Source organism: Meles meles, chromosome 1 (genome assembly GCF_922984935.1).
Source record: "Meles meles chromosome 1, mMelMel3.1 paternal haplotype, whole genome shotgun sequence".
Lineage (NCBI taxonomy): Eukaryota > Metazoa > Chordata > Mammalia > Carnivora > Mustelidae > Meles > Meles meles.
The window spans coordinates 124,309,068-124,334,099 of NC_060066.1; the positions used below are offsets into that span (position 1 = coordinate 124,309,068).

The 25,032-nt window shown below is 39.5% G+C and overlaps 1 protein-coding gene across 2 annotated transcripts in view; it reads left to right on the forward strand.

Moving 5' to 3' along the window:
* The window catches only part of VAV3 (vav guanine nucleotide exchange factor 3), a 362,558-nt gene that overhangs the window by 331,752 nt on the left and 5,774 nt on the right, over positions 1-25,032 (forward strand). The window contains exons 23-25 of one of the 2 annotated variants that reach the window (XM_046003440.1): positions 515-631; positions 1,232-1,319; positions 7,657-7,786. In XM_046003440.1, coding sequence (XP_045859396.1) covers positions 515-631; positions 1,232-1,319; positions 7,657-7,786 — 335 coding nt within the window. The remainder of the gene's footprint in view (positions 1-514; positions 632-1,231; positions 1,320-7,656; positions 7,787-25,032) is intronic. The other variant, XM_046003448.1, reaches the window with a different exon arrangement.

Consider the following 25,032-nt stretch of genomic DNA (forward strand, 5'->3'; position numbering starts at 1 on the left):
AATTTTACTCCAGTTTTCCAAGATTCATTGTTTATGCACCACACCCAGTGCTCCTTGCAATATGTGCCCTCCTTAATACTCACCACCAGGCTCTCCTAAATCCCCTACACCCTCCCCTCTAAAATTTCACCTTTCCTATGCAAATGTCCTGTACGTGATAGTCCCTCCCTCACAAGTCTTTTTCCTTCTTGTTCTCAAACTCCCTGTAAGTCTCTCTCTAACTCAATACCTACTCCCTCCTCTGTCTCTTTTATTTATTTGATAAATATTGACTGGGTGCTTTTTATGCATTAGGCACTGTTCACTTCACCATGCTAGCTTTGTAGAGCCTTTGCTTTTCACTTTTCAAAGGACATTTTTCTCCCTTTTTTTTTTGAAGTAATGTAATTAGTTAGTATCGAAGTAAAACCAGCTCCGATCTGCCACTAAGTTAAAATCTTGACAGAGACTTACTTTCGCTTCGGTTCTGTTCCAGGTATATTACCCAGATTTTCTGTGTCATTCTTTCTTTCAGGTATGCTGGAGCAATGGAAAGATTGCAGGCAGAAACTGAACTTATTAATAGGGTAAATAGTACTTACCTTGTGAGGCACAGGACCAAAGAGTCAGGAGAATATGCAATTAGCATTAAGTAAGTAGGACAAGTACTTTTACAGAAATAGATTTCCTGTTTTCATAATTGCATAGACCATCTGACACATATAACACTGATGTTAAAAACCAGGGCTCTAATTGCAGCAGAAATAATGCATCTATCCAGACAGTTCATTAATACTTGAAAATATCTGTTAGAAAAACAGTATTAAGTGTTATAGGCCGCTAATTGGCATATTAGATTTCTTTCATAACATTATATTTTGGTGATCTGATGTGTGTGTTTCTCATTAAGTCTAAAATATATATTACTAGATTTTGTCTTATTTGATTTTGTTTTTCTATATTCTCAAACTGAACTCGCTCAATAAATTGGGCGAAGTGATTGGTCACTCTGTTGAGTAGTTGACCAATCTAGTAAAAAAAAAAAAACCCTTCTCACTTCAAATATTAGTTGTATCTTCAACCACTCTAGTAAATTTATTTTGTTAATTAGCTGTCACCAGTGTATTGGCATAGGTATATATTTTGTCTTCAGAATTAATTCTATAATTTTATTGGGGCATGCCCTCTGGTAATTATTGATTTCTACTGATTAAAAACACATTTATATTCATACGTTATTCATTGCCCACAGGTACAATAATGAAGCCAAGCACATCAAGATTTTAACAAGAGATGGCTTTTTTCACATTGCAGAAAATAGAAAATTTAAAAGTTTAATGGTAAGCATTGATTAGTTCTTTTCAATCTGTGGTCCTTATTTTGCTCTTATTTCAAAGGTCAGTTTAATTCGATCTCTTCTTAGAAATTTTGTGCACTGAAAAGTTGTTTATAAAGAGACCCCTGTAATTTTGCAGCAGAATCCTGATAATTCTAAGAATTCCAATTGAGTTTTATATTGCCTTACTCATATTTTTCACTGTAAATTCAGTTTGCAAGTTTTAGATAACATTTCAGAGTCCATATGATTTATGATTCTTAGAACAATGGACAAATTCGGTCAACTTCCAGTGATTTGTGTTTCGCCTTGTGTTTGAGTCACAGGGCACATCGTTCACATGGATTTCTCCTCTTCCTTCCTCTGCCTCTAACTGCTCATGCAGACAGAGGAAGGTATATTTTTTTTATTAACATATAATGTATTATTTGCTTCAGGGGTACAGGTCTGTGAATCATTAGTCTTACACAATTCACAGCACTCACCGGCACACGTACCCTCCCCAATGTCCATCACCCAGCCGCCCTATCCCTCCCACACCCCTCCCCTCCAGCAACCTTCAGTTTGTTTCCTGAGATTGAGTCTCTTGTGGTTATCTCCCTCCGGGGTCCCATATTGTTTCATTTTTTTCCCTCCCTTCCCCCATGACCCTCCCCCTGCTCCGCCCTGCCTCTCAAATTCCAGAAGAAGGTATTTTTAATAACAACAAAAAAATTGTGACTGGTAAAACACCTCTCACTAGGTTCATTCCGTGCAAAATACAATATAATGTCAAATAGAAAAACTTTTTGTATTTTCTGCGATTTTAAATCATCTGTGCTATGATTCTGTTTCATTATTTTGGAAAGTTAAGTATTAACAGGGTAGCATTTTTACCAAAGAGTTGGTATTTCGTAGGAATTTTATATTTAAATTGAAATAGTTCATTCTTACCAAGTTGCTTCTAATGAACCAAGATTACTTTAGTCCTACAATTTAAAAAATTAGCACTCAATAATTTTATTAGTGCATCATATTATGAATGTCATAAAAATAGGGTCCATATGGCATTATATATGCATTGCTGACAATAAAGAAAAAGTTCATGTTTCTTTAAAAGTGGTCTCAAGTCTGATTTTGAAGTTTGAGGGTTTCTTGAGGTAATGAAGAATTTGGACACAAGATACAAGATGCATTTGTAAGCTCACTTTCAGTATTTTGAGTAACATTGGGAAGGACCACTCATTGATTGAACCATCAGTCAAATGATACGTATTGCATCCTCCGGAAGACATCTCAGAGCACTTTGCAGACGTTAAACATTAAAGTTAAAATGGATATAAGAGAGCCTTACAAAATCGGCCAGCCTGAAAGCCGTATCTAAAAATCTAGAGCTGCTTTGAGACAGGGATTAGTGTTTTAAAGAAATAGAAGCATCTTGAGTTGAAAGAAAAGGCAGAAAACCTCTCTGCACCTAAATATCCCATTCTCAATTCAAAAGTTAAGGATGGGCAGCAAGATCATATCCTGGAAAATGTGAGTCCTGCCAAATGAGTAACTAGGATCCAGGCGGCCTTCCTGCTGGAAGCAACTGAATGTTCTGTTGGAACAAGCAGGCTGTGCACAGAGAGAACTGGACCTGAGGAGGTTTTTCCTGAAAACCTAGGAGGCAGGTGGCAAGTGGATGCACAAATAATGAATGACAGCCCCAGCTGAGTCCTGATAAAAGCAGGCACAGGGGGTCTCCACATCGCTGCAAGAAACAGCAGCTTGAGTTCTCACCAGCAGAACTTCCGTGGATGGTAATGAGCCTGCTCCACAGTATTTCAGTTAATGTGAGACTTAAAAAAAAGTGCTGTAGGGCCAAAAGATGACTGCCAGCTTTGCCGACTTTGAAAGTAACAAAAGGAACTCCCATCCGAGGAGACAAGCAAAAGAGAATGAAAGGACTAGTTGCTGGAAAGGGCCAATCAATTCAGCTTTGTGTCCCTTGGTTCAGCTCCGGAAAGTTCATCAGCAGCTGAGGTTAAGAAGTGAAAAGCCGGTAAATACTTCATGACCTGGATTAGTGGACATAGGTCCTTGCTTTCCTATCTACATACAAAACTGTGATTCTAGGATAAGCAGCAGACCCCCAGCGTCCTTAAATAATGTGTACCAGAGAGCAGCAAAAGTTTCTGTAGTGATGTTCTGGAAAGGGAATGAAAAGTACTGTCACGGAGCTAAAACAGGCTCCCCTTATATGGTATGTGTAAAATATCATAAATGCCACTGCTAGAGATGCAGGCATGTTGTTTTCCTTCCCTAGCTGGAGGAAAGCGTCTTATGTAAGGGAAGCACATAGCACAGTGTGTTAAAGGGAGGGGATTCAGAATTAATAGCATAACTACGATGAAACTAAAAAATACTAGCAAAAGGATATAATTGTAAAAAGAAAGCTAAGCAGCTGAAAAACTGTGTCTTGGATAAATACTTTGACAGGTTTAGCAAATAACTAAAAACTGCTGAAGAGACCAAGGAACCATAGTCTGGAGCTGCCCCTCCTCTTTGTTTCCGTTTGATTGTTGAGCCAAGTTATATTGCATCCTTACCTTATGGAATCATTACATTTTTGCAGAACTCAAAGTGACTCCACTATTCTAAAGAAGCTTTCAAATTTGTAAATCTGTCGGTAGCAAGAACTCACAGTAGTGCTGTCCTTTACACCTAAACTCAAAAATACCACATGGGTACTTGATCAGAAAGAATGGCTCCTGTTCTAGCAAACAGGCCGTTTGGAAGGGAAGAGAGGATTAATAGGCACCTTTGACTTCACTCTGGCAATGCGTAAGGGCATCTCCAAATCAGGATCACACAACTTCAAGGAATTGCCTTTCATCACATTGATGTCAAATAACACAGTTTCCATTTTAAGTACATAATGGTCTGTGCATTTGAGTTGTTGCTTGAGAATGGTTCCGTATCCTTCCATTATGGGTGGTAAAGTTATATGCTTCTACCTATGAAACTTATTAGGGCCTGGAATTAAATTTTAATTTGGCAAGGATGTGAAATGGAAGCAAACTCCAGAACTTGTTCTAAGTTAGCCAGTTTCTCAAAGAGAAGATTGACCTTAGGTGGTTATGACCTAAGCTTTTCCCTTTGGGTTTCAATAGCTTGGCTAATCAAAATCTTTGTTTTTCTTAGTCATTAAATTCAAATTCTAAATGAATTTCTATATCCAGATTACAAGGCATTAATTTTGTTCTAATTTTCATGTATGCCAGACAATCCACGTCCAAATGCTGTTTATAAATCATCTCCATTGCCTGTTTCCTTGGTAATTGGAATGACTGACTCTCCCTCATTATTTTTCAGAGAGACTTGAATTGTTGACACGGCTGTGTCAGTGTGAGATAAGGAAAGCTTAGCGATTTCTTTTGTTTAGAGTCTTCTTATTTACTTGTAGTACCTGAAGGTCAATGACTGCTAAAGCAGGGGTGGATTAGACTAAAATACAGAAAGCATAAAGGCATGAATTGGAAAAGACCCACAGTGGCACAATTTAATTCTACCCAGTCAGAAAACATGTAGGAAGATTTACCCACACAAGTCTGTAAAAATGGAACTAAAATATCTTCTATGCTTAGTGAAGTGGTAAAAGAGTATTTGCAGCTTACCAAGCTGCATGACCCTAGGCCTTGGAAAAGTCATTTTTTCCTTACATAAAATTTGGATATGGGAAGGTATGAAATGATCACCAAGTCCTTTTCAGTATGGTAAGTCTGTGGATTCTTGCCAACTTCACATAAACTTTAATTCCTACTAATCCATAATATTATAATGCATAAAATTCATACTGTTTATGACAAAATTACATTGAAGCTCCAAGTTATTGGCTTATAGTTACTTTCAGGTTTATTTTCATATTTTTGTTAAAGAACACATTTTACTGAGTTTAAATGATAAGACTGAAAGAACACTTTGGTAATCATTTGCATTAGCAACATGATGTATGTGTATGTACAGTTCTTGCAGAGACCTTACAAAATTTTGCCTTTTGTTTTTAAAAAGCATTAAATAATATTAGTCTCTAGAATTTAATTCTAGACTTCGCAAACCATGTTAAAAATCACCATAATACAAATGCCACATTCTGATTATTGAAGCCATTTTGAGGATATAAGCTGCTCTCTGGTATTTTGATTTTTTTTTCTTTTCAAATTGGTCAGATTCCAGATTCCTTTGCTTCATCAAAGACCACCATAATCTGGGCTCAAAAAAGAAATAATAGAAGAAACAGTAATGATGATAGATAGATAGATAGGGATAGTTATAGACATGAAGTATGTAAAACCTTAGCATCTTAGTTCTAAGATAACTAAGTTTTTGGTATATCATGGACATTTAGAAAATACTCCTTCCCTTTTGCCTCCATTTTTTTGTATTTACATTTGCCAAGCAATACTTGCTAATAGTGTGATGTAGTTAAGAGCACAGACTTTGGAGACAGACATCACCTGTTCAACCTTGCACATGTCAATTCACTTCTCTGAGACTTGACTATCAATGGGCACTAAACCTGTTTCTTGTTTATTGTGTGGAGATGGTGCAAAGCCCTGTAAAAGTCCTGGCGTGTGGGATTATGGTGATAGCTATGATTATTCACACATGCCAGACACTCTATGCATTCTTACTATAGCCGGTGCACTGGTGCATTCTCCCCATTTTACAGATGTGGGAGTTGAAGAATCTCCATTTGCTTTACCCAGTGCTTCAGCCAAACCATGCCGCTTTGTGTTTATGAATGTGGCCTTTACTCAATCACCTTTATGTCTGTTCCTAGACTGACTGGTTAACTTAAAGCAATCCTTTCCGCCTTCCTGGCTTCTGCAGTTTTGCCTGTTATTCAGTTTAAGTCATGCTACCTCTGTCATGAACCATTCCCTCATCCTCTCCATGGGGCTCCTAAAAAGAAGTGTTCTTTCTTGCCTTTGAGCGCCCATAACCCTTAACTTTCCATCAAGAGTGAGCAGTCCTAGAGGTAGTAGCTTTATCTTCATAATCTTAGTGACCCTGGAACACCCCACACAATGCATTCTATAACTCATCCAAGGTTAGCCATAAATAATGTAAATTATAAATAATAGAAATCATTGATGATTTTTTTTCACTTCTTTTGGATGGTTTTTGTCTCAGTTGATTTGTTTTGGGGAACTTTGAACATAACCACTGAATGGAGGTACTGAGTTGATGACAGTGGTGGTTTTTAGAGGAAATAAGTTACTTTTACCCTATTTGTTTTAAATGTTGATTGAAGCACCAAATAATTAGGTTAAAAGTGGTATTGCTTTTTATTTTAGGTATTTCTAAGAAACATTATACCTATAGTACTCATCTAATAATAATATGCATTTTTCCATTATGAATTATTATTCATTTTTCTACTTAAAATAGAAGGATTCAGATTTGTGCAGAATCTACGAAACCGACATCTTAAGAGAACTTTCTGAAATTTTAGTATGGAAGATGGTGGATGGTTATTCAACTAGGCTTGGGTATATTTAAGGCAAATTAGGTGTAAGGGAAAATGCAAAGTACTACAGTGTTGACCTCTCTAAGTAGCAGATGCTGTGCAGAGCTATGGAAGGGCACTAACACTTCACTGTAAGCCAGAAATAATGTCAGGGGGCATTTGTAGTTTTTGGTTTACTGTAGAAAAGAACATTGAGAATCAAGTTTGTTTTTCTGCTATGTTGAAAGAAAATGCAGGAAATGAGAAATTGCTATATATTTAGCGAACAGCTGCTCCCTTTATTTTTGTTTAGAAAAGCAAGTATTTCATAAATAAGAACAATAATTACTGTTCTGCAATTAAAGTTTAGTATGGTTTCTTTTCATTGACCACATCTGATTGAAGACTAACAGGATGCTCTCTATCCATGAGTAACAGTAGGTGGTAACTCCCATTACCGATGGCCGGCTAGAAACAAGGACGATTACTAGTTAGTTAGGTGCCATGTACATCCAGAAAGCAGGGAAAGATGATCGTTTACTTACCCTCCCATACACTTTGGAAAATCTGGCATTAAATCAGTCATCCTCCTCTTGTACATAATTATGTGTTCAAGGAGTTCATGTATTTGAGAATAAAAGTATCCTTGTCAGGGGCGCCTGGGTGGCTCAGTGGGTTTAAAGCCTCTGCCTTCGGCTCGGGTCATGATCCCAGGGTCCTGGGATTGAGCCCCGCATCGGGCTCTCTGCTCCACGGGGAGCCTGCTTCCTCCTCTCTCTCTGCCTAGTTGTGATTTCTGTCAAATAAATAAAATATTTAAAAAAAAGTATCCTTATCAAAAATAATCTTTAATTCTTTTATCCTAAAGGAACTTGTGGAGTACTACAAGCATCATTCTCTTAAAGAAGGTTTCAGAACCTTGGATACGACCTTACAGTTTCCATACAAGGAGCCCGAACATTCAGCTGGACAGAGGGGTAATAGAGCAGGCAACAGCTGTGAGTACTGCAATTCCGAACACAATTTGCTGTCCCTTAGGGATTGGATTGGAGGCACAAGAACATTAAACATCTTCACTTCAAATTTTGGAATATTACCAGTTAATACACTGATCTGTTTAGCCAGGACTTTTTTGTGGAGCTAAGCAAAATCAGATGGACCCACAGGTTTATGAACGTGTCTAGACCATAGTTCTCTGTGCCACATCAAAAGTTATGTTTGTGTTTAGAAAATCATAAGAAGTGTAAAGGATATGTCAATATGTAAGTTTTGTACTTTTGAGTGATTTGTATATTAGCCCAACTCCTTTTAACTCATGTGTTTGTGGTCATAGTGCTGTTTGAGTTAATGGTATCTAAGCAAGTCTGGTGTGCAGCTAGCCCATCTTACCTCGTATCCCAAATCTGCTTATAATCCTGTTTCAATGGTTAGTTTCAGGATTTTGAAGTGGCTAAGCATGTTTCCTCTGATGCTAGTATTTACAGGTAGACATCAGCCACTTTCTTGCAGAATGAGTGCTGTGCCACAGCTAATCACAATAGTTTAGCATCTGATAGTTTGAGTGTGAGTTCAAGTCAAAACTTTTTTCTCATCACTACTTAATGTCACATAATCTTCCCGGAGGCAGATATAGCATGTAAAGAGAACATTGTGATGAAAAACGCTATGAATAAAGTGTGAGTTCCTTTCCTTATGTTAATATCTTTTTTTTTTTAAGTAAAATTCTTTTGGAGGAGAAACGAATACAACTTTATTACTTTTAGAATCCTTAGCCTAAGCAAAACAGGAATATCTAGGGGTATATGAAAAAAGAATTTGCACTGTGTAATATAAATTTAACTTTTTTTTCCCTCTGAAAGCAAAAACTGAAAGAGAAACAGGAAACACTCAGGGCTCTAACAACATCAGTAAAATTTCATACACTTATATACAAGTAAATATACAAGTACTTTGTCACATCAACTGACAGATTTTTTTCTGTTTGAATCACTTAATAGCTGTTCTCTTCACAAGGATCAGTAATAAGTGACCAAGCTTGAGTAATGAACGTAGTCAGAATGCACTTTATTTTGAAGCTTTAAACGCCTATTTAAAGTTATCTTTCTGGGGGTGTCTGGGTAGCTCAGTCAGTTATGTGGTCTCAGCTCAAGCCTTGATCTCAGGGTTGTGAGTTCAAGTCCCACATTACACTCCATGTTGGTCATGGAGCCAACTTAAAAAAAAAAAAAAAGTTATCTCTTTTTTAGCCCAGTGTTACCCAATTATCTTAGATTCTTATATAAGGCATAATTTCCACTCATTTAAAAATGGAAGTTTTTCCTTGAAAAACAATTTTCCTACAAATATCTTTTTTATTCCTACGAATTTCTTAAGAGTCTACCAAAGTTATGACCTTTTTCCCCAAATGAAAAGTATAAATTTCTACTGTCCTTTACTTTGCCTTCCTACCAGCAGGAAATGACAAAAGTTGCCAAGGAGGTCAGTTATACTAAAAATCCTGTTTGTTTGAGTTCACTTAGTTCTAGAAAGCCAAGGTGGGAGAGGTTGGCAATCAGGGAGAGCAGATGTCCCGTATTAGTGGAAGGTCATTAGCCCTCATATTGCACTGCGTGGTTACTCCCAGCACTTTCTCTGTGCTTGGCACTTGTAGCTGTTCTGAGGATGTTGTCCAACGATAAGCAGAGTTGCCTAATCTAAAATTTGTCTCCAATATTCAACAAAGTATTAATGCTCAAACTTTATTAGCCACTAGGAATGGAGTTTCAGGCTTTTTGCTTTTTTTTTTTTTTTTAAAGCAAAAAGAGCATAGGCAACAGAATGATTTTGAACATGAATGTGAGCTACAGGGAATTTTTCAACAAGTAGAGTCATGCAGTCCAATATTCCCCACCCAGTCTTTTTAAGAGACTCTGGTGAGCCTACCATAGAACCCTTTTAAAATTAAGAGTAAAAAAAAAAATCATTCATTTAAAATTAATCTTTTCAGAGTTTGGTTTTGTTGATCAATTATTCATTTATTCATTCCTTCAGCAGATATGCATTAAACACCTAACGCGGACAGGGCACACTCTTCTAGGTACTGGCCTATAGCAGTTTAGAAGACAAGCTCCTGCCCTTATGGAACTTACATTTGAATGGGGACACTCAGCAAGTGTGAGATGGGAATTTGCTCTTTTTATATAGGGTGATTGTGGAAGACCTCCCTTATAAAGAAAGAAACGAGGGAGTAAGTTAGTCTGTCAGTCAGCCATAATTGCACGATGGTCTGGACTCCAAGATTACTCAGTCATTACCATGCTGCACGATTATAATCTTCGATCAAATTTAGAATACTAGCCCAGTGTTCCATTTACTTTATACCGCTGTATAAAATAAGAACACTCGGGTGGTTCTCTGGGTTAAATGAGGAGCTCTAAGCATTTGGCACAGTGCTGGTCCATGGTAAACACTCAATAAAGATAAGCTACCGCGATTCTACGACCACTGCCACCACCACCACTGGTATGTACCACGAACACAGCAAACATTTCCCTGCATTTCTGAGCTGAATTACTAATTCTAACTCCTGGAAATTCACATCTTTGCTTTTATGATTTTTTTAAATATACCTTAATTTATACCAAATCCTGATTGAGAGTTAACCCTTAATGAAAACACTGCTTCTATTTTTCGGCACATTGTGCTTCTCAGAAGCAGGAAGAAGGAATGCTATGTGAGGATTGTGTGGGATGACTTTGTAGTCCTGAACTCTGTTCATAGCTTGGGTGTGCTGGTAAATATTATTTAAAAATGATTTTTACCAGGAAATATTACCTTGGGTTACTGGATTGGATAGGACACTGACTTCTCCATTACTTCTAAAAGGTTTTGGAGGAAGCAGAGCAGGCAAGCTAACGTCCGTGTCCACCCTGTGTTCTGGGTAGAGGTTGAGATTGGAGTTCCAACTCCTCAAACCTGCTAGTTTTGTTGTTGTTGTTGTTTGTTTGCTTGCTTATATAGTATGATCACCTTCGGAAAGAAAGTCCCAGGGCATTGTAGAAGGGGCTGCTTGCTTCTGTATTTGTCCAGGTTAGAATATTCTTGGGTATATTACCAACTATTTTTCCAATTTGTAAAACATAAGGTAATGGCAGAACCATCCCCTGCCAATGCAAAAGAACATTCATAAAGATATTGGTTAGAATTAAACAGGAGTCTGGAGTATTGGGCAAGGAGCATATGCCAGTTCTGCGTTGGGATCCCATTGTAGGCAGTGCTCTTTCCCAGAGCTATGAGACTTTACTTTTGCCTTTGGAATGGCTTATAAGTGCTGCCAAGAGAGAAGAACAAGAGAGAAAGGAAGAAAACACAGAATACTCTGGCAGAGCAGTGAGCTATGGTGCTTCTCGAGAAACCACAGTCACTCCTCGGAATATGTTCTGCTCTGTCCTGCAGATCTGTATAAAAATCCCATTAACTCTCCAAAAACTGCCACAGCGAATCTGCCATAGACTGCATCAGGTGTACCTGTAGGGCTTATATATTTGAAGTAGCCAAACTGACTTTTGCCTTTCTTGCTCTATGAGAGCACTTAATTATTTTCAGGTCTTCTACTGAGTAGCTGTCTGACCTTAGGCAAGTCACTTAGCCTGTCTGGGATTCTGCTTTCTCATCTGATGAATGATGAATGAGATTAGATATTTTATTATGTTCTTAAAAAAAATAGCACTCCAGGTTTCTCTGTGTTCATGAGGGAAGGTAGAATGTTAATAGACCATTACACTACGAAAAGTTGCATGATTAGCTATTTCTGACCCATAAGCCGACTTGAAACATTTTTGCAAGTTCTTATTTATGGAGAATTAGTTGGACCATAGAGTAGAGTTGGCTAATTAGAAAAAAAATTGGTTATTAGTATATTCACATAATCTTGAAGTATCTTCTCACAAGAACTTAATAATAACAAAAGGAAAAATAGAAATCTTAATCGGGTTATTAAAGTTAACATCACTAATAATAGAGCAAGTAGGTCATGTGTACTTCATAATGTGATGCTCTAAGAAGGACACAACATCACTTTGGTGGGACTCTTGCTCCCACGAGGCATAATTTGAAGCTAATCATGAAGAAACATCAGACAAACCCGATTTGAAGGACATTCTACAAAATAATTGGCCTATGTGCTCCAAAAAGGTCAATGTCATGAAAGAAAAAGCCTGAGGAATTGCATCGGATTAAAACAGAGACTGCAGAGACATGATAAGTACATGCAACGTGTCCTAGATTGAATCCTGGGCCTGAAAATTTTATTTATTCATTTATGTATGTATGTATATATGTATGTATGTTAAAGGACATATATGAGACAGTGAACAAATTTCGAAGTTTCTAGATTAATAGTATTAATTTTTTGCTGATAATTGTACTGTGTTTGTATACGAGAAGAAACTGTCTTTAGTTTTAAAGAAAATACACACTGAAGTAGTTGGAGGTAAAAGGCATTACGTCTGCAGTGTATTTAAAATGGTTCAGGAAAGATAACAGAGATGAATAAAGCCAACACGGTAAATGTTAGCATTTGAGGAGGTTGAGGTGAAAAGTATGTGGGAATTCTTTGTATTATTCTTGCTACTTTAAGAATGAATCATTTTGGAAGTACAATGGTCAAATTTGGAGATAATCCCATTGGATGTATGAGTCCAACAGGATTGAAAGAGAAATGGCAGCATCCTGTTTCCTTCCCTTGCTGCTGGTGCAGGGGGAGCTCGGTGCACTGAATTGGGCATATGTAGAGTATTGAGTACTGAGTCGGTCCTATTTGAAACCATCTGTTCCTTATCAATGGCCTCACTTTATTTCCTTATTCATTTATTCATTCTTCTTCTTCTTTTTTTTTTTAAAGATTTTATTTATTTATTTGACAGACAGAAATTACAAGTAGGCAGAGAGGCAAGCAGAGAGAGAGGAGGAAGCAGGCTCCCTGCTGAGCAGAGAGCCCGATGCGGGGCTCGATCCCAGGACCCTGGGATCATGACCTGAGCCGAAGGCAGAGGCTTTAACCCACTGAGCCACCCAGGCGCCCCCATTTATTCATTCTTCTATTCAACAAATATTTATATAGCACTTGCCATGTGCCAGGCCCTGTGCCAAATGCTAGAGTTAAAACAGTGAATAGGATGGACAATTTGGTGGACGAGGACAAATAGAAAACAACCTCACAAATAAATCACGAGTTTTGACAAGTCTTGTGAAGCCGAAGCACAGCTGAAAGGATCAGACAAGAGAGCCCACCTTACGTGTAGTGTCAGGGAAGGACAGTTAGAAGTGACATGTAGGTGAAACGTAAAGGGTCTGTGTGGGTTGGCAGGGTATGAGGTAGTGGAGAGTAGGGAAAATCCACAGTGGTGAGGTAGCTTGTGTAAAGGCCCTTAATCAGGAAGTTACTCTGTGTGTTGAAGAACTTGGGAGGTCAGCATGTTTGGAGCATAGTGAATGCATTCTAATATATACAATGGGAATGTATTAAGCTTTATTAGCAGAAAACGATATGAACTGGTTTACACTGTTTTAAAAGATCACTATCTACTCCATGATAGGGGCTCGGAGGGAGGCATGGCCAGAACAGAGATGAGTTAGGAAGTCATTGCAGATGTCCAAGGGAGGAATGATGCTGGTTTGAACAAGAGTGCCAAGTGGAGAAGGACCATGGCAGATTTCGAGATCTTCTGAAAGTTGAATTAAATGCATAAGGGAATCAAGGTAGCAGCAGTACAGGGAAGATACACAAGTACTTGCCTTGGATGACTGGCAAATGGTGAAGCCGTTGACCAGGAAACAGAAGAGCTATTAACAGGTATCGAGGAAAAGGGGGATACATTCAGTTTTGCCCAAAGGTTTTAGTACCTGTACATCCTCAATATTTCAGTAGACAGTTGACACCAAAAAGAGTGGTCCGGGATGAAGATAAGATTTTTATGAATCATTAACACCTCTGTTTCATAGTTTACATAGAACACGTAATATTCTTTTTATATAGGTTTAGTAATTTCTTCTGGTGTCATGTTCCTTCAAGGCTTAGGAACCTGACTCCTTTGCTCCTCAGTTCTCACATTACCCTTTGCACAGTGCCTTTCAGGAAGCATGTGTTCAGAAAAGGCTAAATAAATGAAGTCAGAAAATAAGGCCCATGGGAGACATACAGGTATTAAAATAGCACGTGTAGTTGCTATTTGAAAAAGCATGGAAAAATGGGGCAGTTTGAAAATAAAATATAGATCAGTATGTTCCTTTTGGTGTGATGACAAATACTATAGTAATTCTTCAGAAATCAACAAAGGTTTCATTTGGTCACTGGGACCACACAAATGACCTTGTAGGACATAAAGCCGGAGCCTGGGCAGCTTCACCCCAGTGTGGTCTCTTTCCTTCCACACATGGATCTCCATTATTCTCCTAACCATCTAACAAGGTGCATGAACTTCATTTTAGCCAGGGTGTTAGGAACTTGGAGAATTTGTATCATTTGTGTTTATTTAACTCAGTAGAGCATAATAGAGCTTTCATGTTTCTAATAATTCCTGAAACAGCCTGACAGTGCCTTAACCACTGTTTATTAGTTTAATCATGGTGTAATAGGAGATGATATTTCTTATCTCAAACATCCACTTCATTTAGTTTTTACCTTCTCGCCCTTGTAATTCAACAAACCCATTCTCACCTACCCTTATTTTCTGATCCCCTTATCTTACACTCAGTTTTTGGTCATTTTTTTTCCTTGATCACTTGGCATTTGGGTATGACTCCATTTTATTCTGATAATGTAACTGTTTGTTTTAACCCCATTGTAATATTTTCTTTGGGCTGCCATAAAAAATGACCACAAACTGGGTGACTTAGAATAACAGAATTTTGCTCTCTCACAGTTCTGGAAGCCAGAAATTGTAAATCAAAGTGTTGGCAGGATCGGTGTCTACTAGAGGCTCTGAGGGAGAATCTATTCCATGCCTTTTTTATAGTTTCTGGGTGGCCGATGGCAGTCTCTGCCATCCCGAGGCTTATAGAGACATGATTCCAATCTCTGCCTTGTCTTCAACTGTCTTCAACTCCTCTGTGTGTCATATCCCTTTCCACTATCTTAAAAAGACACTTGTCATTGCATTCAGAGCCCACCTTAGTGCAGTTAGAAACCCTCGCCCACAACCATGGGATGACCTCATCTCTCATCTTGAGATCCTTAATTTAATCTGCAAAGACCCATTTTCCAAAGAAGATCATATTCACAGGTTCTTGGAGGACATATCTTTTGGAATAGGGTAGGAGGTACACCGTTCAACCCATTACAAGCTTGTATCAGTTTAAAGTTCTTCTCTAAAATTTTCCATCCTTATTTTGTTTGTTTATAACTGCTGGTTTATAAATTATTTATAAGTTAGAGTGGTAAGAGGACTTATATTTTTAGGGTAGACAGGTAGTCAGTCAATGGATGGGAGTTAGAAGGAAACCATTATCTTAATACAATGAAGTGTTTTAAATGGATTGCAACTTTCCTGCAGTAAAATGCACTGTCTTCCTAAGAGAAAGCACTTCTAAGCCAATGAGAGTTTCCAAGATGTATGTCTGAAACTTCATATAAAATATTTGGTACCTAAGAACCCAATAATTCTGCCTGATATTTAATAATTTGATGATTAATGGCACACTATGTTTTTCAGACCCCTTTTACGCACATTAATGTCTCCAGCAGTTCTGTGAACCGTAGTTCCACAGGAAGTGCCACAGAAGGTTTCCTTTGTCACACAGATGCACCACAGTGCTGCTCATGTGACAAGGGAAATGACAGTTTCCGTGGAGTTTCCCTAGTTTACTTCAGCGTGCAATGCTGGCTCATGAGCTTTAATGCCCGCTTGATGAACGTTAAAGGAAGCGTGTTTGTGAGGTACTTAGAAGCATGTCTGGCACTTGGGCAGTGCTCTGCGTCTCAGCTCTTCCTGTTCCTGCTGCTCCTGCCACCGCTTCCAGTCCTGTCCCCCAGCGTGAAATGTTCCACGAGCCTCGCCGGGTCCCTTTTAACATTTCTATAAAGCCCTTCTCCTTGGGACTTCGGTCCTCCACTTCCATATCCTGGGCTTCAGCTGCATTCTCTCAGTATACACACTCTTCTGTGGGCTAAGGCAGTTGTAACGCATTGCTGACATTTTTATATTCTTTTTCCTCAGCGTGTCTATGATGCCCGCAGAATTTACTATTCTTAGGCGACTAATCAACTACAGTTGGGCATCTTCATTATCAGGTCATGCTGGGCTCCCCGTTTTTATTTACTTACTTCAAGAGCTCTACTAGCTACTGTAGGACATTTTTATCCTGGACCTGATAGCTTTAAAAATTAGTAGCCTGTACTCAGGGTTCCTTCAGAAATAGAGCTTACAGATGGAAATTCTACAGATACAGATAACCTCATTCAGAACCATCTTTTTTAATGTTTAAAAGCTCAAAAAGCAGCCATACGTTTTAATATTTTTCATCTCTTATGCTGTCCTTTCCCATAGACCTTATGTTCTAAATTAAAAACTGGTCTCAATCAATGTGCATACGCTTCCCTGAGCGACTGTAGTACGCTTGTATGGCAGCCCCGATCCAAGGCTTTTCTAGTCTCTCTTAACCAGTGAAACACACAGAAGTTTATCTAAATTGAGAATTCCTTTTTTTCCTTCCTACAATCTGGACAAGGCTCTTGGCTCTGAGAAACAATGCCGAGAGCTCTCTTCTTCTGGTACCTGCCACTGATACCAGCTTCCCCCACTGGATTCCAGGTCTGCGGAAGGGAGCAGGTCTTAATTCTGCAGCGTGCTTCTCTCCAACAGCATGTGGAACTGAGTACAGAACTGTCTTGGTTTTCCTTTCATTCATTCCTTTCTGCATTCAACATTTTTGAGCATCTACTTGTGCCACGTGTTATCTCTCTCATACCCCTGAAGTGTGACCTGCGGTTTAGCTTAATGTCTGAATAATTGAGAGGGATGCAGGGGGGATTTTTGTACCAAGCACCTTGGTGCCTCACCTGTCTAGGCTTTTTCAAACGGTCACCTTTTATGACACTCCTGAGAGGTCATCCTCAGGCTTTGCTTGAACAGTCAGGTGACTTCATGTCTAATGCAGTACAAAGCACTCAGTTTATTTTTTGAACGAAATAAAAACTTTTTTCTTATATTGATCTAGAAACGTACCGTACCTACATATAATAGTTCATCTCTTAAGAGCTACTCAAAGTAAATATACAATATATTCTCTCTACAATGATAAGCTTTGTTCTGGTGTGCTTCCCCCCCTTCTCCACTGTGTTTCTATCTTTGTCTTTCCTATAAACTACCTCGGATTATTCAGTCCCCCCTCATATGCATGGTGGCCACCTCGGTCACCATCATGGCCAGCCTGCTAGAAATGCACTCAAATTTGCCAGGATTGAGCATAAAGATTCCTGTATTGCCTGACTGGCGGGTCAGAGTTTGCTCAGTCTTTCTATGCAAAGTTCAGTCTTCTCCAGTTCGCTTCCCCCTCTTCCTTCCTCATAGGGTACAGTTCTCCCTATTGGGATGAGTCCAGAAACTTCTTTCCCTGTCTGCTCTCACCAATAGCCCCTCCATAGGTCCCCACATTCATTCATTCATTCAGCCAATCTTTATTTATTTATTTTTTTTAGATTTTATTTATTCAGCCGATCTTTATTGAGGGCCTAATTCAGGGAAGGCGTTGTTCGTATTGTTCAAATTTCTGGAGAATACACAGCAGTGAAAAAAAAAACACACAGAAAAACATCTCTGCCTTTGTGGAACTTACATGCTAGTGAGGAAGGCAGGTAATAGATAAAAACAGGTCCTAAGTATATTAGAAGTTGGTGAGTGCTCTGGAAAAAAATAAAACATTGCTACTCAAGAGTGCCAGAGGCGGATTAGTACTTTAAGTAGGGGGTCGGGGGATGAGGAACCAAACTGGGTGCTCATTTTTCCTCCCTTTGGGAGTTGAGCAGAAGCTGGTTCGACAGTTCGGAGTGGTCTCAACAGTAGGAGAGGCTCCGGAAGCTCCCTTTCTAACAGGCCCCCTGTAGGACCCGTGTCTTGGTCTGTTCGGACGGCCGTAACAAAATTACATGGACCGAGTGGCTTAAGGGCAACAGAAGTGTATTGCTCACAGTTCTGGAATCTGGGAAGTCCGAGATCAAGGAGCCAGCAGATTCAGTGTCTGCCGGGAGGCTGCTTCTGGTTCACAGAAGGTACCATGTGTCCTCACATGGTGGAAGGGACTTAGAGAACTTGGTGAGATCTCTTTCATAAGAGCATTAATCTCATTCATGAAGGCTCCATCCTCCTGACTCGAGCACCTCCCCAAAGCCCCACTGCCTAATGGTATCACATTAGGCATTAGGTTTCAACATATGAATTCGGGGGCAACACATTCAGTCCATAACAGGGAATTTCTACTATTACAAACTTGCCTAAATACGCTATCAGTCTGTAAAGTAGGCTGTCAGAATTTTGACTGCGGTGTGTGCAGACCATCCGTGCCCAACCTAAGCAATAGGACAGTGGGAGTGCACTCCCACTTGGGGTGCACTCTACTTACTTGTCTGCCTATGTGTCATTCCTCCCCCCCTCCCAATAAGCCCTGTTTTCTCTCTGTACCACTTGGCACGAGTGGTCAATTTCCATGATTCCCTTATGGAGCATCGATGTCATCCTCATTGTGAAGGTGATATTTAAGTAAGACTCAAGTGAGAGAGGGAATAGCCAGTGTAAAGGAAGGAGCGTGTAGGGCCTGTGCACTGTGACCAGAGCAGAAGGACAAGTAAGGGAGGCCAGGCCATGCGGGGCCTTTTAGGACTTTAGCCTTTATTCTGGAAGAAATGAGAAGCCACTGGTGAATCTAAGTAGAGGAAAGACATGATTTGAACCTTAAGTATTAACAGGATTATCCTGGCTTCTTCATTCAAAAAAGACCATGGAGAAGTGGGGGACAAGGTAGAAACAGGAAGACCAGTAAGGAGGTCCATGCAGCGCCCCAGCCGAGAGGTAGGCAACTTGGAACAACTGCTGCCATGTGAGGGATGGATATTGAATGTGAAGCAACAGGAAATTCACATCAGGTGTGAAATAGAATAGCAAGAGAAGATTCAAGAATGACTGTTTCTTGACCTGAGCAGGTGGAAGATTGGAGTTTTTTTGAGGAGGGGCTCAGATGGAGCCTGAAGTCTAGTCATAGCATTCTCAATCCAAAATGACTACTTTCATCTCTCTATCATTTCTGTATGTGTCTGTGTTTTCACAAACCTCTAAGCTCTTCTGAAGTCAGATGCTCTGTCTTGTTACATCTCCAGGATCACCTTAGCACAATACTTGGCACATCAGTGTTTTTGTTTTTTTTTTTAAATAAATGTCTGTCAATTATTTTTAGAGTGAGGATTTAGAATCAAGTTTGTGTCATGATAAACCAGATGTCTATAAATAATCTGAAATTCCTAGAAATGTCAAATGATTTGATTTTCCATAACAATAGGAAAGGCCTTCTACTCATTTTTTTCTTGTTAATGGCTTTATATGTTATATACCATGCAGTACGGAATACAAAGTAGCTGTTTGTTTTTTCCAGTGATTCTAGATGCAAGTTTTCCTTGTTATACCTTTGAATTTCAGGTTAAAGGAGATCGGTCCATTTACCAGATGCCCGCATTCGATGAAATGAAGCCAATCTAAATTCTTTTTTTTCAGGGACAATATATAAAATATACAATAAACACTGAACATTTTTGGAAAACGAGGGAGCAAATTTTTGACATTATGTCTAAGACATGGCTAAGTTCTAAAATAAAACCAGGTTAAGAACCACAAATTTAAATTAAGCATTCATTAAATTCTCAGCATGTTCTCTGCTGCTAGGCCATCTGTAGACAGTCTTGGTAAAAAGAGTCTACTGACTGCTCATCAGAGTGTCCCACATAGGAGCATCATTATCCTCAAGGCCACTGCTGGGCAGCAAATTCACAGGGATCACTGTATTGATGACAGTACGATCGGCCCAACTGCCTGGTATCTTGACTAACAGTTTCATGTTACATAAGTGAGTGTGAACACGTGGTTGTTACAACCTAAATAGAGAGAAACACGTGGAATGTCTATCTCAGAGAATAATTAGCAAATGCTTAGGGTCATGTTCAGTTATACATGTAGTAGTAGTTCAGAACTACCTCATGACTTGATAACTAGTGCCATAAGGAAGAGTACTGATTGAGCTTGCTCTCTATTGTGTATAAATTTCAAATATTATTGAAAATTGAGTAGATTTTCATTTGTTCATGAGCATGAATAGCCTAATCCAGGCAGAGCTAAAACATTAAAACAATGTTTAGTTAGCCTTGGCAACAGAAGTATAGGCATCAAATACCAATTCACGAGCGCTTTTTTATTCTAGTGTGAGCACTGCGTTCCTCTTACCTGATACACTTCTGTGGCTCTGTTTTCTCAGTTAAGTCTCAGATCTGACTACTGTTCAGTAGTGTTTTGCCAGTTGATTGTGGCTATGCTGATACTTCTGTTCCCAATTTATTAACAGGTAACTTCTGTTTCGGTTAAAGAAGTCATATTTTAGGTTTTGTTTGCTTAACTTGGAAAAGCTGATAAATAATATATTTTTTAAGATTTTATTTATCTATTTGACAGACAGAGATCACAAGTAGGCAGAGAGGCAGGCAGAGAGAGAGGGGGAAGCAGGCTCCCTGCTAAGCAGAGAGCCCGACGTGGGGCTTGATCCCAGCACCCCGGGACCATGACCTGAGCCGAAGGCAGAGGCTTTAACCCACTGAGCCACCCAGGCGCGCCTGATAAATAATATTTGACTGTATTCTTCATAGTTCCTAATGAGAAATATTAAGTCAATAAACTACGAGTCATTCACTTCCTCATACCCCATCAATGTTAGTCCGGTTGAGTGCCAGGTGTCACGTGAAAGATAGCCAGAGACACCTGCCTGAGTGTGTTGGTCTCTCTGAGTAAGGCTCTCCTTTGTCTGTGCTAGAAAGGAGCTCAAAGTGTTTGAGGAAGGAGGAAAGTTAGGCCCTCAATTAAAGCATGCAGTTTGCAAATGATTACTTCAGTGATAAAGGTCTCAACACAGACTTAACATTGTCTCAGAGGACACAGATAGGAGTTCTTTCTCTCAAGAAGCTTCCCACATGATGCAGTGTACTAACAGACAAGCTATCTGTAATTCTGGGTGGTGAAGTGAATATTAGCCAGGAAGTGAAAGGGATGAGAGATAATCATTCACCTCAACACTCTCATTTGAATGCTACTGTTACTTGGCTGTTTCTAATTCCATTCCAGAAGAGGCATCTACTGGTAATTCTTACATTAGCAGCATCTTGGTATAATAGGTGTTTGATGGAGAAAACGTGTTTGTGTATGTGCCTAGAAATAGGTGGCTAAGTTGTCAGTAAGGATATAAATGTGTTTTTATATCCTTTTTATATATGGCAGGTTAAGCCACTTTGCAAAAAAATATTTTTTTTTATCAAATACCTTATTCTGACATAGTTTACATCTGGATTTAAATCCATACTTTCCAAGGGAACATCTTGTTCTATACTCTTGTCTCCATAGATACCAGGCATTCAAACGCTATTTTGCCAGCGTATGAGAATTGAGGACTCAAAGGCATTGAAAACTAATATATAGGAAGAGTGGCAATGATAAGTCATGCTACAATGTGTAGAAAACTAGAAAGCATCCCTACCCGTCCTTCAAATATTTGGCTGAGAGCGATGCTCTGGGTGGCAGGAGAAACTGATTAACCTTTTACCCCTAAGAAGACTCCTCAGGCATACAGTACGCTTAATGCCAAGGGACAGACAGTGCTTAATAGCTGTTCGGCATCTCCGAAAAAATTGCAGTGATTGTAGGAATATCATTGATAGATTAGGGTTCTCAGGGATCCTGGGGAATAAAACCTGAACATATTTCATGTTCTTTTCTTTGTGTTGTGCTGGCTTTTGTTGGAAGTCTTTTTGAGCAGTTACGTGTGCAGAAGATGAGCTAAATGAATGGAGGAGGAGACAGAAGGAGCTTGCAAAATTAAATACCCTGCTGAGATATTTGTCCATTCAGCAGCTTCAGTAGCTGAACACCGGGCCTAATCCTGTGGGGGTGCAGCTGCAGTAGAAAGGTTAGCCCCTGCTCTCCAGAACCCACAACTAACGGGGGCTACCACACAGCAGCACGTGCAGTAATTAAGCAGTGTGCCACGGAGTGAGCCATGACACAGGCGCCTACAGATGGCTAGAAAGAACAAGGAAGGAAGGGGGCCAGTGTTGTCTGGCTTGGTCAGGGAAGGCTTGTGGAAAGGGCCTGAGCAGAGCTTTGGAGACAAGGGGGTTAAGGCTAACAGGGGCAAGGCCGAGGAGCAGCCTTCCAGAGTGAGCAGAAGTTTTGAGTTGAAACCAAAGCCGAGGACCTCGGCGGGGGTTCCCACCAGCTGGTCTGGTTGAGAAGAATTTATGGGACAAAATGATGGGACGATCTGGTTAGAAAGGCAGGGAACAGCCAGACTATGAATTGCCATGGACTTCAAGGCAAGAGTTTGGATTTCATAATCTGGGAAAAGGAATGATGAATCTCTGTTTATCGTGAGTAGCTGAGAGGCAGTGTTTAGGATGGAAAAAAAGTTCAGACCAAGAATCCCAAAAGGAGGGAGTTGTCTTAGTTTAGAAATGGTGTAAGTACCTGGGTTGGGATGGTAGAGCTGAGAATTCAATGAAGGAAGAACTTCATATTTCAGAGGAAGAGGGCAGTGAATAAAAAGCATACTGACTTTGCAAGGGTTGTTTGTCAAGAATATGAAAGTCATTGAAAAGATGAAACTGTGGAAGGTTGAGCTAGATTACAAGGAGAAACATGATGATTTTGGTTTCAGGCAGGTTGCGTCAGAGATAATGGTGGTCCTTCCTGGCAGTATCATGAAAACATCTGAAAGTACAGACTGGAATTCACATGAGGACCCAGGGCATATCCCAGAATCTGTTACATTCATTGTGGGGAAAAAATTAGTCTCAAGTGAAGCCAGCAGAGACAAGGCTTAACCGTAAGGGAATAGCTACCATTATAATGGTAATAATCTTACCATTATACTACCATTATACTAATCTTACAATATAAGATTATAATATTTTAGATGAGATTGAAGAAGATTATAATTGTGGCCACTAGACATGAATGCCAGTGTGTATAAAACTTTCAGGGTTATGTAAGGGAGAGGGTAGCACACTGATACAGTGTATCTGAAACTGATTCATGTCCACTGTGCATAGTGAGGCATTATCCAGATTACTTAAGAAAGTTAGATATTTTAAAATTAGAGACAGGATATCTGATCTTTTATCTATCAATTATTTAAATTGCATTTAATTGTGTTTTCACTGACTTCTTTTTTTCCTTCTTTCTTCTAGAGCTAACTTATCTCTTGTTATATTTCAGACTGCTGACTTACATTACCTTCATTAGAAATTTTGAAGAAATACAGTCTTCTTTTATTACTTTATGGATAAAATAGTACCAGAGAGATAATCAAGGATGGACACTTAGAAAGCAGTTCAAGGAGAAAATTCCAGTACTTGCCAGAAGTAATGTGTAGAATGGGAGATACTAATTTAAGTTCTCACAAACCTGGTGTAGAAGTCTTGGCACCAGATCTTCCGCCGATAATGCAGTTAGAGATGAGCCATTTTTCTCATTAAATTAGAGATGGCATCCCTTCCTCTTTCTGAGTGGGCATAACAGGATCTCAAGGAAATTTAAACCAGTTATGGTGCATTGCAATAAATGAATTGAGCAGATTGGAAAATTAGTTGTAAAGGCATGTACCACTGAATTTTAAAATTTTAAAAACGTAATGTGGAAGGTGCAGTGGATTAGAAAAGAAACTTGATTATCAACAAGGATATGCTTCAGGATAGGTTAAAAGTAAATATGTAAGGCCATTCATGAGGAAAGTGTCGTGAATGCGTCAGTGCTTATTCATAGCCCGTGGCTCCAAGAGCAACTGAATCCCATGCAATTCCCACGGCTGGTCTGCTTAGATAGTACCTGAGGATCCCCTTCATGAGCTACCGCCGTTCATAAGTATCACACAACCCCTTCCCGACAAGAGCATTACCTTCGGGAAAATTCTGGGGCTCTCAGATCCACCAGTGACCTGCAAGAGATAGAATATATTGCAAGATTATATGTACTCATTCTGGTTTGTTTAGCCCACTTTCACCTCGCCCTTGGTCCTAGAAACTTTTTGTTACTGTTTAGATTATGTCCAGGTACAAGTCACAGAAATCCAAAAACCATTGACTTAAACAGGCTAGACCTTTATTTCTCTTTACTGTAAAAAGCTGGAAGTGGTCAGCCCATGACTGTGGGGCAGGTCATCTCTTCCATTAAATCTTCAGTAACCCAGCTTCCCTCAAACTTAGGAGCTACTGTCCTTAAGGTGTGGCCTTTCTTCTCATGGACCCAGATGGTAGCTTTCACGTTCCACACAGCAGGATAGAACAAAGAACCCAAACGAAAGGTGAATGAATGCATGTGCCAGCTGCCTTGCCAGGAAAGGTCCCACAAGTTGCCTCACAATACCCTTGCTTCTGTCTCAGTGACAGGAACTCAGTCATATAGCTGCATAACCCTGCGAGAAGACAGAGAAATGAAGTGTGCCTTTTGGGCAAACACAGCCTGACCAAACAACCTATGACAGGCCTGAAGGGGGTAATAAATACTGGGAGAAAATGCCTTTCTTTTCCTTTGCCATGGCGTCATGGCATTAAGAGGTAGAGTTTGCGAACCGCCTGGGGAGGGACCTGGAGCAGAGTGCTAGACGCAGAGCAGTGCAGCAGTTAAAAGCCTGGACCCTGAAGTCCTCCTGCCTGGCTTTGATCTAGGTCATTCTAAGAGATCAAGGGGAAACGGTATCAGTACCTTCCTCTTTGAATTGTTGGGCTGATTAAATTAAATGCTGAATATAAAACATGGAGGGTGGCGTTTAACTCTTCACAACCACTTGATAACTGTTCGCTTTTATTATTTAAAAGTAAAGTAAAAAGTTTCTGAGGGTAGAATTTTTACATAGAACTTTTCCATACATTCCTGAAATTGGAGGATATATTTACTTTTCCAGATATGATAAGATTTGCAATGATTGACATTGTGTGTGTGTGTGTGTGTGTGTGTGTGTGTGTGTGTGT